The sequence below is a fragment of the Solea solea genome, chromosome 10, assembly GCF_958295425.1.
Source record: "Solea solea chromosome 10, fSolSol10.1, whole genome shotgun sequence".
NCBI classification, from domain to species: Eukaryota; Metazoa; Chordata; class Actinopteri; order Pleuronectiformes; family Soleidae; genus Solea; species Solea solea.
The window spans coordinates 3,331,422-3,346,905 of record NC_081143.1 but is presented as its reverse complement, the minus strand read 5'-3'; the positions used below and the strand labels follow the sequence as shown (position 1 = coordinate 3,346,905).

At 38.8% G+C, this 15,484-nt stretch overlaps 2 protein-coding genes across 7 annotated transcripts in view; both read left to right on the top strand.

Annotated features, from left to right (window-relative positions):
• gab1 (GRB2-associated binding protein 1) overlaps nucleotides 1-7,327 on the top strand; it is a 47,515-nt gene extending 40,188 nt beyond the window's left edge. For 3 of the 6 annotated variants that reach the window (XM_058640956.1, XM_058640958.1, XM_058640961.1), the window contains 5 exons: nucleotides 1,476-1,568; nucleotides 2,809-2,902; nucleotides 3,500-3,623; nucleotides 5,294-5,422; nucleotides 5,534-7,327. In XM_058640956.1, coding sequence (XP_058496939.1) covers nucleotides 1,476-1,568; nucleotides 2,809-2,902; nucleotides 3,500-3,623; nucleotides 5,294-5,422; nucleotides 5,534-5,692 — 599 coding nt within the window. In that variant the 3' untranslated portion in view covers nucleotides 5,693-7,327. Of the gene's footprint in view, nucleotides 1-1,475; nucleotides 1,569-2,808; nucleotides 2,903-3,499; nucleotides 3,624-4,433; nucleotides 4,510-5,293; nucleotides 5,423-5,533 lie in introns of all 6 variants that reach the window. The other 3 variants (XM_058640959.1, XM_058640960.1, XM_058640957.1) reach the window with 2 other exon arrangements.
• A 1,038-nt stretch (nucleotides 7,328-8,365) lies between these two features.
• Nucleotides 8,366-15,484, top strand: part of inpp4b (inositol polyphosphate-4-phosphatase type II B) — a 254,171-nt gene continuing 247,052 nt past the window's right edge. Inside the window, exon 1 of the mRNA XM_058640949.1 lies at nucleotides 8,366-8,560. The gene's annotated coding sequence lies outside the window, so the exon portion shown is untranslated. The remainder of the gene's footprint in view (nucleotides 8,561-15,484) is intronic.

The window sequence follows — 15,484 nt, the reverse complement described above, 5'->3', positions numbered from 1 at the left end:
CTGGAGCCAGTCCCAGCTTACCATTGGGTGTAATGCGGGGTACACCCTTGAACAGGTTCACCAGTCCATCGCAGGGCCAACATACAGAGACATTCACTGTCACACTCACATCTTCAGTCAATTTAGAATGTCCAATTAACCTAACCCCAATCTGCATGTTTGTGGATTGTGTGAGGAAGAAGGAGAACCAGGAGAGAACCCACGCACACACTGGGAAAACATTCAAACTCCACAAAGAAAGCCCCTTCCAACCAGGATCCAAATGAGGTCAAAATCCTTGCTGTGAGGCAACAATGCAAGCCACTGCACCCCCTTGTGGCGCATAAAATATATTATTATCATTACTCCAAAACCTCTCCCTGTACTACTATAGGTCATCAAGCTTTAGGGAATTGCTCACTATTAAACTAAAGAGCCATAGCAAGGGATCGTCAGTCCTCTGCAGCTTCCATGCAATTTCTTTATTAAAAAGTTATCATTATTTTGGCACAGTGACACAATAAAGTATTCAAAACCCTGGAGGTCTGCATGTTGTATTGTAAAATATGTAATAGACTGTGACTATGTTATGTTGAAACACTATTGTGTATGTGTGATGTTATTGTTATTATTAATAGTATTATTCATCCCTGGCACAAAATACAGTTTCCTTGGGATCTTGGATTCAAGCTATTTGGATCTTATTACAGCTACATGAATAGAAGTAGCACTGATACAAGCATGAAAGTTAGTGAATTCAGAATCTTTTAGAGTAAATAAAAGGTGCAGTATAATCATATTAGAATAGAAGCTTTGCCCTGAGGTATTTGTTCTTAGATGTAACTTTTTAAAGGAGAGGGTAAGGGCAAACATTTAACAAAATAAGTTGAATATCACGTTTCTGATTAATCTTTGAATGTCATTCATTTGTTTATTTGCTATGGGTCATGCAAAATTCATCAGTACTCTTTCTATAAAGAGTATTTCTGTAAAGGCTGTGACATGTGTGGTTAAGGCCACTCGGCTTTAACTTAACTCTATTAACACTGTTTGTGATAGATTATTTTTCTTGGTTTGAGATTGTTGTACCTTGTGTCTCTTGTCAGCACTGCAGAAAAATGATTTGATCTATGTGTTGATGAAAAAGAAGCTGCAGATTTGTTTGTGCTCTTCTCAGCACGACATGATTTCTCAGTGCACTCTCAGTGCTTCCACACTGCTCATCGTGCATGCACAGCTGTGATGTCAGTCTTTGTGTGGGTAGCCATGGTGCATGGAGTGAAGTGCATGTTGGACAGTATGGTTCTGCTGTTGTCATGACAATCATCGTCTTGATATCTGTGCTGCACAAAAGGTGTTTTGGGTGTACGTGAGGGTGTCCGTGACGTCTCCGTATTTGCTTTGCATGGCAGAGCAGTTTCTTATACTAGGGCTTAACTGTTGTGATCACCAAATTTTTTTTTTTATAATAAGCTAAGTCTTCTTTCACCAATCAGGTCAGAGTCCTAAAATAATAAGAGCAAAAGGTGTTGGTTTAGAGCGAACCGACTCTCAAACCGTAGGTGAATTCCCAAGGGGACGACGCAAGGGTAGGTACTCGACACTGATCTGAAAACTTTCCATTCTTTGACCTGTCCGAACTCTACTTCACCTCGACTCTTTGCATGCTGTGAGTAGTCAACTGTGGGGTTTCTCTTGTTCCTCAGGCCTGATATTTCTATTGGGGGTCGTGTGTGCACACCAGCAACTTAGATGAATCTTCATATTTACGTTCTGTGAAGAGCACAATTCACCCAGAGGTGTAAATTGTTTTAAATTGAAGGTGTTTTCACATCTATGTTTAATTCACAATGACCCAAGTCTGTTTATGCAATGTTTTCCCTCTTAGTTTGATTTCCCTACAGTGTCACTACAGCCATGTCAAGTTTCACTCACTTTCTGGGGTGAGTGCAGGAAAGTAAATACAGAAGAAAGATACTTTGTTCTTTGCTGCAAGTCCAAATGAGCCCTTCGTTAATTCTCTGACTTGCTGCTCACATACCTGGGTGCAAAGCAGTCAGCATGTGTAGCTGAGACTTACAGGGAACTCCTTTTAATTGGGTCAGATCGAAGTTGGATCATGTTCCTGCCACAAACAAACCGCTCCTGATTTAGTTTGAGACCAGATTGGAGGTCTCTGGCTGCTTTGGTGTGCACTTGACTGCAATTACTGTGTCCAAACAAATTGCACCAAGGGGAGAGCGACCAGATCTCACTTAAACCAGACCAAGATGTGAAAACACCATTCATATTCTAAATGCAGGAGAGGGTAGAAAAGTGTGCACTTCATGCTGGGTGGGTGTTATCTTTTAGAATTAAGGAGCTTATAAAGAGTGGCAACATACCTTTAACACATTGTTGTGACCAAATATCCCCCCCCCCCCCCCACCAAATGTTCAAGACTACTAATGTTTCTCTTCTCAGACATTCCTAATGTTTGTTTGTTTGTTTTTGCAGTTAATTCTGTTGCATGAAATGTTACAGCCACAGTAGGATTGGTCTAGGGAAGGATATAAAGACTTTCAAAGAGAGAAGCACTGATTGTTTTATCCACACATACAGGGTGCACAGGCAGTGGCAGAGTTCTGCTCAAAATCAGTTGTGTAAAATGCTTTATGTAAAAGGGATAAAAAATACAAATATTTCATTTGTTTAAAATCAAATATTGATCAACACTAAACTATACATACACTACGTTAGGGTTAGTTTGAGTGTGCATAACTTCTCCACTTCTAAAGTGAAAGTCATAATAAGTAAGAGTGACTGACAGGTGTGTGTACCTTGCTTCAGGAAAACCCGCTCCACTGGAGATCAAACCACTGGCTGAGTGGGAGGAGCCCTGTACACCTGTCCGCTCACCTGTCACACGCTCATTCGCTCGGGAGTAAGTATCTAACATGTTGTGCAGGCTTTTTTTTTTATACTTCTGCATTTTTCTAACAACTAAGGGCATGTTCACACTACGCCGCCTTCCCATTTGTGTTTTTTGTTTGAAGACAAGTTGGGATGCTGCGAAAATCTTACCAACGAGTGTTGTACTGTTCAGATTTTTACTTTTCGGAGGAATGATAGACACTGGACATTGACTCTAATTGCTGCCCTTCATTTTTGTATTACGGTGTACATTGTCTACCTACTCTTCAAACTCAAAAAGCAGGTGTTTGTTTTCCTGTCCTTTTGTAGGACGGTGTTTTTTGGTGTGAACATGCCTTTCTTAGTGGATACAATTAACTAAAGAAATAGGCACTAACACTTCATGCATTACTGTAGTTACCTTTGTGACCAAAGTAGCACTACTCATACAAACAGGTCTGACATTCTTATCTGGGATGAGGTCTATTTCTGTGCTTAGTGCTGCAGGGACACTTTTTGGCCTCAGTGGTTTATAGCTGTGGCCGTTGTGTCTGTATTATACATTTGTACTCACAAGAGACTGCATTTGCCTGGAAGTTGGTGTGTAAACATTGTGAATGCTGCTCAGTTTCTCTAGGTTTCCAATGCCAGCGAGACCCCCATCAGTGCATAGCATGGCCTCCAGCACTGACTCCGAGGAGTGTGAAGAGAATTATGTAGCCATGGTCTCTAATATGTCCACAGATGAACCAGTATGTAACATATAACTATCCTCAGATACAAGATGTTGCATGAGCACTTTTTTTTTTCTTTACTTCTCAAATCACTGATAAAGCCACAAATGAACCCTGTGATAAACATCTCATTTTATTTTACCCTATTTGTGTGACATAAAGACATTTTTCACAACAGAAGCAATAAATATATTAAGATTTCTTAAAGAAAACAAACATAATGCCGTGTAGAATGTTAATATGTACACAAAAGTATTAGAAACCTTGGCCCTCTCCCTGAACCATACATTGGTGTGGACAAATCCATGCTTGCTGCAGACGGACTCCTCAACTCTTAACTCTTTTCTTTGCAGCTTCCTCTCGTCCTTCTGCTCTCTTTTCCTTATCCTCTGTTTTGTTCTTTTGCTTTTCAGGTATCATAGTTGTGCTTTTATTATTGTTGTTATTTTTTTTAAAGAATGTTTGTTTTTTTTCAAATCAGTGCCCTTACTGTTGTTCTAAAGACCCTTCTTTGTTGAGGCGTCTTGGAGCACTTCAGTAATGGTTCTGAGAAAGGATCAATCTAGGTGGCATTTCTGTCCAAGGGGACACTGTCTCTGTCAGTTTCCTATTTATCCTGCTGTAACAGATATTTTTTTTTTCCCAGCATTTGCTTAATTATTGTCTGCTGACTTCCTTTCCTTTCTTCGCTCCTGTTCATTTCTTTCTACCTCTCTCAGCTTCACGAGACTCTGGCTTTATCCATTTTCCTTTTTCCTGCATTTTGTTCTTGACCATCTGCTGTTTTTTTCCTCCTTTTGTGGCTACCTTTTTCCTTACTGTGTGTAGAGAGGAGTCCTTCTACTGCACGGTCCCCATCACCCCTGTAAAGAGGGAGGTGGAGGAACTTGACATCATAGAGGAGGTGAGCAGGGTTGCCAAGTTAGTCATGCATGGCCTGCCCTGTCACAACATGAGAGGTCATCACTTAGAGGTGCAATTAGATGAGAAATTAAGAACAGTATAAAGAACAGACTTAACAGTGCTTATATCGATCCCAACACCACATACACACTGCTGTTTGTATACACATTTGTATGTATACCAACAAAATTCTTATAATTAGTTTGTTCTAGTTTTGTCATAATACTAGTTCCAATAACTCCATCACACTTGTAGTTAGAAATTAACTCTGCAAATAGGTCCAATATGTAGCTTAGTGTTGTCACAATACTTTTTTTTTTCTTCTAAATGTTTAAACTGATGTATTAGACTTGATATCATGATGAAAGCCAGGAACGTCATACTAAGAAATGCTCCATAAGATAATAATAATAATAAAACAATATGATTAGATGTGAGTCTGCAACCAGATAAAATCCCCAAACCTTTACAATAATTAAAGTGCACTCTTATAATGATGATTCAGCCATAGTCATTATGATTTGAGTCAGTTCTAATTTCTTTGGACAATGTCCCTCCCAAACCACCTGCAACTTCATGTAGACTCTTTAGATGCAATTTAATTCCCACACAACATGCTGTAAAGGTACACACTTTTTTATATTTTAGATATAAAATGGATTCCAAGTCATTTTGGTTGTTGTGACAACACGAGATTACATTTGAACAAGGGTTTTTGTTTCATTCTGACACTGCCTTAGTGTGTCTCTGTTTCCAATATAAGTGTTCTCTCCCGGCTTATGTAGAACATGAAGCTTGTTCCACCCATGACCACGGATGGTGGTAGCAGCCCCATGGTGAAACCAAAGGGAGACAAACAGGTGGAGTACCTGGATTTGGATCTTGATCCCGGAAAGTCCACCCCACCCAGGAAGGTAGGAAGAAATCACTGATTACACCGGCATCTACAAATAAGAGTTTGATTTTCTGTAGGATTGTTTTTTTTTGTTCCTGATCGATACGAACTTATTGATTTTCCTCTTTAGATGAAAAGCAATGGATCTGGTATGGCAGCATCAGATGAGCGCGTTGACTATGTAGTTGTGGACCAGCAACGGACACAGGCTCTTAAAAGCACCAGGGAGGCCTGGAACGATGGGCGTCAATCCACAGAGACGGACACGCCGTCCAAGGGACCCAAGTGACCCTGATGTCCTCACCGCCAAAAACCACCCTCCAAGCCCCCAAACCATTGGGCCATTTTCACTAGTGTTGGCCCTGGTGTGTGCTTTGGGGTGGGCCAGCTCTCACGTTCCACTTCGACAAGACCCTTTGTGTGTGTGTGTAGGGGCCAGTGGAGCTTCTTAGCCACTCAACTGCTTTTAGTTTACACTGCTGTCAGGCTGAAACTGCACAGTGTGTACAGTTGTGGGAAGAGGTGCAGGTCACGAATAAGCTGTGTGCAGTATGAAAGCAGATGAAATGACTGGACTCGTCCTTGGGGTTTGACAAAAGCAGACTCATGAACTTGAACATTCACTGCCTCCTGTATTGGATTTCTTTTCCCCACCTTTTAATGGCCGGTGGACTGATCCAGACTTAACATTTCCTTAAATTATAATGCTGTTTGTTGTTGTTTTGAAGTGTAAATGAAAAAAAAAAAAAAAAAAAAATCACTTGATAACGTGACATTCAAAAATATGACATCAAAATTCAATGCAACTCTGTAACAAGCTAACAGTGTTGGTGTTTCAGTTTATCCTGTTTGAGTGGGGTGAAGTTTCCATGGACACTGTTCACAGGTCATTTCCACCATTTCTTCACTTTGTCCTGGCAGATGGCTGAAATTTTAACTGTTAACGTCACACCAGAGTCTTTTAACCATTTTCTTTTAATGCTAAGGCAGTTGAATTTGTTCATTTTACATGTAACCAAGTGCTCAAATGAAGCTTTGGCTTCACACAAAGATAAATCCACTGAACATGATTTGATTTCCATTTACTTTGTAAGTGGATATGCTTTAATCTGTTGAAATGGAAGTGCAAAGACTGTACAAAAGTGTTATGTAAAAAGTGTCCTTTATTTGTATGGAATATCCAGTGTGTTTGGCTCGAAGGTATGTGGATTCTGCAGGGTAGAATCCTGTGCCTGTTTTAGGTGGTATCAGGACTAGTGAGTAATGAATTACTGTGAGTTTTAGAACGTGACAGGTTTTCTATAAGTTATACAAAGGTATCCAACATAGGCTACAGTGAGAAAATATCAGGTACTTTAAAATGCAAACTAACACAACTATCCACTTCTAATTTATTTCTCAAGTTATTTCATCAGGTGGATGTCGTATTCACTTTCAGCTCAGTATTGTTGATTCATATGGAGGAACATTTGCTTAAGTCTGTTGAGATGCTTAGTTTGACAAGCTCTGGTCAATTAGTTTCACAAGTTCTCCCCTTAGGTTTAATTTAATTCAAAATGAACTGGCATACAGTGTTGGGAAAGTGACCACCTCCTGCAGTCACCTCGATACAACTTTTATAGACAGTGAAAAATTCGTTGTCTGCATCAAACTGTGCTTTATTAACCTGTGAACTCTGTCAGAAATCCCAAGCATGTGCTGCCACAACGTAAAGTCATTGCTGTACATATTTCGCCGTCGGTTGGATTAACATGTATCATTTGAAAAATGTGCCTACTAAGTCGACTTCGTTCTACTTTACTCTTTCTATGTTGCGGTCTCTTTGTGATGTGGACTGCAAAGCTGATGACGCTTTATCTTTTTTAATGAATCTGAACAGAAAATGTAAATTTTAAAAATGGACTAAATAAAATCAAACCTCTGAGCTTGTGTTGTCTTTCCTCAATGATTTCCACTGTGGTTGGGAAGTCACGGTTGAATAGAGAATACACTCGAGAATCAAAACAAAATATTCAGTCCTGTGCATGTGAAGTGGAGTTTTATTTTAGTTTTAAAAATGTTACCTGTCTCACACATACATGCATGATTGCATCATAAATTACCAATTATGTCATTCTCAGACTTTTAATTGATAAATGAAAGGTTTTAAAAGTAATTTTTTAAACACTGAGCCATCATTGTCAGTGCCTATAGTCTCATAATTTTTTGAATACAGGAAGACACAACCGTATAATAGGCTTTTCAAATATGCATATAATGTGTCACTGGAGGGAAAGCACAAATGTATGCTGAATTTGATTTAGCTGCTTCAGTTTCAGGGTCCTGGTATTTTGCATACACACAGCTATATGTCTCTTTGGACACTTGAACTGAACTAAAATATATTACATTTAATGTAATATACAAGCAGGAAAAGCACATAAATTATAGTGACATTTTATGAACAATGAAAGTACACATATTAGAGAGAAAAACAACGGGGGTAGATGAAAATCAAGAGTTGAAGTTATTACAGTTATGCTGCCTTCACGTGCTATCAGAATTATGGTAATTACGAGTTCCCGACGTGCAAAATGCACATGAACGCCCCCCTCACGACGTGTTTTCCAGTGGGAAATTGGGAGATGAACTTGTGACATCTCCCCCAAGATGTCGGGGAGAAAGACAAGATTCGTCACGAATGGTGAATTATCCCGTTATTATAATTTAATTAATAATTGTTATATTGTTGTTGTTTTTTTTTTTTTTTTTTTTAACCGTGTGTCAGCCATTTGAACGTAACGCACCCGTCGTTCCGATTTCACAAATGGGAAGTGTCATCTTTCCGATAGTCATGAAGGCAGCACAAGATTGAGCGATTTGGAATAGTTTTAACTGAAAGCAGAAAAGGTGAGAGACGTTTTGTTAGTGGATGCAATTTACATAAAAGTAATGAGATATTCAAAGATAACGTAGTTAAAGTTGAGGACAGAAGAAACTCATAAGAATGACGTTACAGCTGTCATACTCGTGATACAGGTAGATAAATGAACCTCATAAAATGGCACTTCCGTCCGCCATTTTTGGGTGAAACAGCAACAACTCCTCAAACCTCCTCGTATAAAGTGTTCTATCGGCTTTGAAAAGTCTGGAGCTGCCCGGTCTGCGCAGAGGAAGGGTTTGTACAAACTAAAAACATAATTTAATCATAATTATTAAAAAAAACCCTGCTTGCTTTCATCTATCTTTAATATATAGTCATTTTTCAAGGCAGACATTTTGTCAGCGGGGGAAGCGCAGGTGTTGCTTATCACATTAATGATGATGTTCAGTTCATGTCAGCCAGGACAGTGACAGAGCTGCATGGATTTCACTGCTGCACAAAGTAAAGACGTCCATGAATGACACCACTTTATAATGTACCTATATTGACCAGTAGATGGAGCTGTTGTTTGAAAAAGTGTGATTGTTTGATTAGCGCATATGCTTTCTTTCCCTCAGCCTTCACTTCAACATTGCCCTCACTTCTCTTCACATCCTCCTGTCTGTAGTTTTGCAGCCAAAAATACATTTTACAATTTGTTGGCCATGAACTACACATGGCACCCCCCCTTTGAGAAAGAAGGTGACTGACAGGATTGTTTTAGTTGTGTCATTCAAGCATTTCGACACACATATTTAACATGATGAGTCTTTGTAGAGGGCCACACGGTTGGTGTAGTGGTTAGCACTCTTGCCTTTGCAGCAAGATGACCAGGATTTGAGCCAAGGGCTTTTCTGCATGGAGTTTGCATGTTCTCTCCATGTGTGTGTGTGGGTTTTCTCCGGGTTCTCCGGCTTCCTCCCACAGTCCAAAAACATACAATATGGGGATTAGGTAAATTGACCATAGGTGTGAATGTGGGAGTGAATTAGAGCTGAAATGATTAATCGATGAATTGATGATTAATCGATTACTAAATTAATCGACAACTATTTTGATAATCGATGAATCGGTTGCTTTATTCATGGTTAAAACAAGATTTTCAATTGTTTAAACTTCTAACAAAGAAATCATTAAAAGTCAATCATTTTGGTTTGTGGACAAAACAAGACATTTGAGAACATCATCATTTCCAGGTTTGACAAACACCGATCAACATTTTTTAAGGTTTTCTGATATTTTATGGACCAAACGATTAATCGATTAATCGAGAAAATAATCGACGGATTAATCGATTATGAAAATAATCGTTAGCTGCAGCTCTAGAGTGATTGGTTGATTGTCTCTGTGTGTTTGGCCCTGCGATGGACTGGTGAACTGTCCAGGGTATACCCTGCCTATTGCCCTATGTCAGCTGAGATTGGACCGTAGGGTCACGGGACCAACCCCCGCGACCCTCACATGGAGGATAAAGTGGTAGAAGATGACTTGTGTGAGTTTTTGTAGTGTCTTTGCTGATTGGACTCAGACGGGGAGATATTGAGATTGAAGGAATCTGACCTGAAGGTAAATCCCCCCGCAGTATGGTTGGTTGATGATTTGGATGATGAAGAATGATGGGTGTGATGATACTGCCAACGCTGTGCGGTGATATAAAGGTGTAGGACGTGCATCACAGAAGCATGAATAGACAAGAACATGAAGAGAACAACATATTTAAAACGACAAGAGAGACCTGACGGAGACCAGCTTATCGCTCAATTCACATCCCCTTGGAAATGACAGCAAGTGTGCAGGCATGCATGCATGAGAGGAGATAAAGACAGGATGAGTACCGCAACAGAAGCCTATGTTATGCCTCTTATAAAGTGAAGCATTCCTGAGAGGAACTTGGATATTATTATTTTTTTGTTGGGAGATATATATAATGGTTGGTAACAGCAGTTCTATTAAAGATCAGAACATAATTGGATAGTCAATATAAGACCATTTGCATCTGTTTATGTGTTCAGAGTTTCAAGTATTACCTGTAAAACATTGGCCCATATTTAAGCTTTGTTTTGGTGGTTTTTACCTTCTGTTTTATGAGATACAAAGTAGGACTGAAGTCATTCCCCTCATCATAGATTCTCTTCGTAGATTTGTAGATTTTGTACAGGCTTCCAGTTACTTGAAAATCAACATGTGGGCTGACTGATCTCACATTGGCATCTAATCCAATACATCTGTAGTACTTCACAACATGAGATATACTCCTTCCTACATAAGTCTGTCTTTCACTTCAGTGGCTGTATGTCACCTTTAATCACTGTGCAGATAACCTAATTAAACCAAATGTCATTGTCATATTGGGATAGGATTATAATTGCTACTATGACATGCAGCAGATTGTAAAATGTTGCCATCGGGTGGCTTCATGCCTGGAATTGTTAAAATTTTCATGTCTCACAGATGTTGCTGATAAGCCGTTTCCAGTGTTCATATCAGTGACTGGGTTTTATGTGAATAATGAGTGCAGGACTTTCACCAGTGCATAATGACAGACACTGACACTGACTGCTTTAGTTTAAGGTTAGGATTTGTATATTGGTTATTGTTCGGGAGCTCTTTGTCCTCAGAGTGTCTCCACCTCTCCAGAACAAACAGACCTGATTGATAATTACTATATGGTACTCCTAAATGAAGGTGTTAAAGGCCAGAGGTGTAAGAAATTGTGACACCTAATGTAGGGCTGCAACGATTATTTGATTCACCAACTATTCTGATATTCGATTATTCTGTTTTAGAGTTTTACACAAACGTTTTGATTTTTCAGTTTCTTATATATATATATATATATATATATATATATATATATACATGTGTATATATATATATATACACACAGTATGTATTATGTTTTCTGTTTTCATTGCTCCATTTGACAGAGAAATCTTTAACAATAAAAACATTTGGTTTGTTGACAAATCAGGACGTCTAAGAACATCAGAGATCATTTTGAGGTTTGGGAAACACCAATCAACACTTTCTGACATTTTATGGACCAAACAAATACTCCATTAACCGAGAAAATAATGATCAGATGAATCGATTATGAAAATAATCGTTATTTGCAGCTCTAATCTAGTGCTGATACTCCAATATGACTCAAAATGTGGATGGTGGAAGACAGATCTTTTTGATGAAAATGAGGTTGTAGCTTGTTGTCTACATACAGTAACTATGATTCAAAATATGTCTCGCATGTGTTTCAACACATCACAGAAGTTCAAATCCGTGAATATCTTTCTAACTTTGATTCATTAACTAACGTGATTCATTGCCATGCCAGGCTTTTGAGAATATCTTTGTAACTCATTTCCAACCTAAAGTAAAACTCAATTACACTATCTCTGTCCATCGTGCATCTTTAGCCCTCTTTTTTTCCCCCTTTTTGCTTATGCGGCTCTCAATGTAATTCATGGTAATTCATGATATTAATAATGATATTAATATTATAAAATGATATTTTGTGAGTCCCCCCCCCCCCCCCCCAGTGTCATGTCTGTGGCTCTGTAGGATTGTCCTTTCAGGCTGCTGTAAAGACTTAGACAGCCTCTGTGAAACAAGGCTCTTGCCTAAAGTAGATTTGAAGAGCTATAAAGAAGGCTAAAAAACACACCGGTTTTCATTTTAAAGTGATTATACACTTATATACACATACTTGTGGGCATTATATTAAATTTCTGCCAATAAACCCTCCCATATGTTACACACTGAGCCTTTAAACGGTAAAAATCTGTTTTACTACTGCTCTTTGGCAGACACATGATGTTAGCTGAGCTGGTGCTGATGTTAAGGATGTTTTCAGGTTAGGATTCCTGCAGAATTCATCATTGAGGAGGTTTTTACCTCGAGGTGTAATACTTTCCAAAACAAACAGACCAGGTAATTAAAACCAATAAAACAACAGAATAAAAGAAGATTCACATTTTTCCTGATATTGGGCAGGTAAGTTATTGCAACAGGCTACGTGAAGGGCTGCTTACTCAGCTTGATTTTCTGATGACTTAAAATCTACACTAAAATCCTGCAGGTAGAGGCAATAGTTATATGCTTGTATAATAAGTGACTTGATTTGAAATGTCTGTCACACAGTTGGTTCTTATAGAACATTGTGTGGGAACTGGAATGATGATAATGTCATCAAGCAAGACCCATGCCAGAGTTATTTTCAGCGTTTTCATGGGGACTTACACAACATCCCCCCATCTGTCGGCATGTTTTCAAGACTGCTGCAAACATGTAAACAGCTACTTATATAAAATGCTGCCGTTTCAATTGTTTTACTGCCATTTACTATTTCCTAGCTCCCTATAAGCAAATAGTTTTGACAGTAATGTAAGTGATGGAAAAGTAGATAATGGGAAGCACATCTGCCAAAATATCGTGAACTTTTTCACCTGCTAATGGCCATATTTCCTGTAAACAGTATACTGTGTGTAGTATAAGTGGACGCCATAAATTGAGCTCTTGTATTTTGATCTTGTTAAGCAGATGCTAATGTGTCACTCTTTCAGTCAAGTTTATTTTGTGTTTGTTTTTGAGGATAACATCTTAGTCACAGTGAGGTAAAGTGTGACACTGAAATATGACTTGAGCCTGCTCTATTTGTTTACACATGAGCATCTACCTACACAGTTGTGTGAAGCTGCAGCCTCTGCAGTATCTTGGGCAGTGTGTGTGTGTGTGTGTGTGAGTAATGGGGCAGGCAGAGAGTCTCTGGCTTCTTAACAGGGCCAACAGAATAATTATGAGTTGAGCTGAGCGGCTGTTCCTCAGCAGCAGACGGCTTGTGAGCTTTATTGAGCCTAGTCTGTGTTTTTGGACTTCTGCCTGGACTGATGGGAGCAGTCTGCAACATGGCCTGAGGATTCTGTCTTGTTGGGCCAGTTTCAGAGTTATACCTGTCACGGGACAACTTTTAGGTCATAATGTGGTTGGGGACAGTGAAAGAGGGTGTGGAGTGGGATATTTCCAAAAACTTTAATGAAAGAGCTGTGTACTAGATGATCTAAATAAAGTAGGGATGGGGATTTGAATGAGAATTTGCAGTGGTGCTCATTTCAACAAAATCACACTAACAACATGTCTGGGTAATTAACACCATTAAAATTAATTACAACTCAGCTATATTGGCTTCAAATTATGGAGATGCGTGTTATGTTAATAAGGAAGTCACTGCAAGTGTTGATCGTAAACAGTTCTCAAGAGACATGCTTGCCCTAGTACGGCATATTTGCTCTTGATTGATGGGGTAGTTACAGCTGCATGTGCCTGAGCTTAAAACATTAAATGATGGAGCATAACCCATAAAATATCAGTTTTGAGATGTTTAACAGTCATTGTTGCTAAGACTGCTTGTTATAAGTGATTATGGGCTTGATTTTCTGTAAAGATGCTTACAAATATTGGTAGTTGTGGGCTGAATATTTTTTTTTGTTTGTTTTTTTGCTAAAGTCTAGTTGTGTATTTGGGTTCAAGCAGATATTTTCGATATGTTATTTAAACGCAGGACAGTTTGTCCGCTTGCTGGATGCTGGATCTATCCACAACCCTGTTCCCTCCACCTTCCATTCCCCATACACACAGGTGACAGCAGAGTGCTTCTGATTGGCTCTGATCCTGATGGCAACGAGTAGAATAGCCAATCAGAGGTAGAATAGGTTTTTTTTTTTTTCTTGGTTGGAAACTTGGGAAAACTTGAGTGATAGTCTGATGAGTGAGAGTTTTTTTGACAAACAATGTCCTGACTAAAGTCACTTGTTTTATACATACTCTATAACAGTTTATAACATACTGTTTTTCTTCATTGGTGAGAGACATATTTAAAGGGAAAGAGGGAACATCTGAGTTTGGTTCTATTTTATGACATGGTTTAAAGTCCTGGAACTAAAAGAAAAAAGGAAGATGAGCACATAAAAAGCAAGAATTTGTGGATTCAGGAAGATATTTATGTGTGTGTGCAAAGTTTAATTATCAGAGGTTTACTGTACTGAAGAGTCTAAAATTAATTTGCAAATGTTCACATCCCATCTGTTATATAATGTTAAATAAATGTTAAGTCCCTCTTGTGGTCATGTGTGCTGAAGTTTAGTTTCTCTTTTTGTTTTTATTTTTCCAGTCGCTTGTTTTCATCAGCCTGGTTGCTGGTTTCTCTCTCAAGATCTGGCAACACTAATCACAGTCCAGGTAGTGAACCATCTCAAAGATGATTAATGTGAGCCACTGCAGCTGCATTTTAATATAACCTTTTTTTAAATCAATTTGCAAACCTACGTATTTTGTTTTTGCTTGTATTTATGGGACATTGCTGAATGTTGATGAGTTGCTTATTTTTAGATTCTATCATAAGGCTGCGACATAAGAACATGGCAAGTGAGGGAGTATATTCTGAATACTTTTACTGAATTTTCCTGCATTTTATTTTTCCAGTATACCTGAGTTGTTTAACTTAACCTCTTTTCCCAAATGAAGTTTTGGATGCATTTTTGATCCTGTGCATCTCATTACAGTCCTGTACTGAATCATCTGATTACTGAATCTGTCGCTCTCCTGGCAGCCTGTCTGTCATTCTCTTAACCCTCAACCAACACAGTCAACCTATCATCTCACCCATATGCCATCCATCTGTCAAGTTCTCTTTCTCCGACTGTCTGTCTAACTTTTCCTCTTTCCGCCCATTTCAAAACCTGTAATCATATTAGGACTGAACCAGACTGAATCTAAAATGACTCATAACATGCCATCTGTGAGTCCAAATACACTCTGCTTTCTTTTTCCATCCTGACAAAATCAATATCTCCACCTCATTTAACTCAGTAGTCAGTCAGCCCTCTAGACAGTCTCTTCCCAGAGCATCTTTGTACCATTGATAGAGGTAGATAGGAAAAAAAGAAACCTGCAACAGTGTAGGAAGTAAGATAAATTTATGTGCATGATTTTATGCAAAGGTTATTTTTGGTTTACTGCTTAAATATTCAATATCAAATCTTCCATCACTTGTCAGTCTGGATCAGGGATGTTTTTTCTATATTTCTTGTTCAATTTAACCCTCCTCTCCCTTTTAAAATCCCTATCACTCAGCCCCAGCCCGGCCTTAGTGGCCTGCTTGTGTCCTCTCTTTGACATTATACTGTG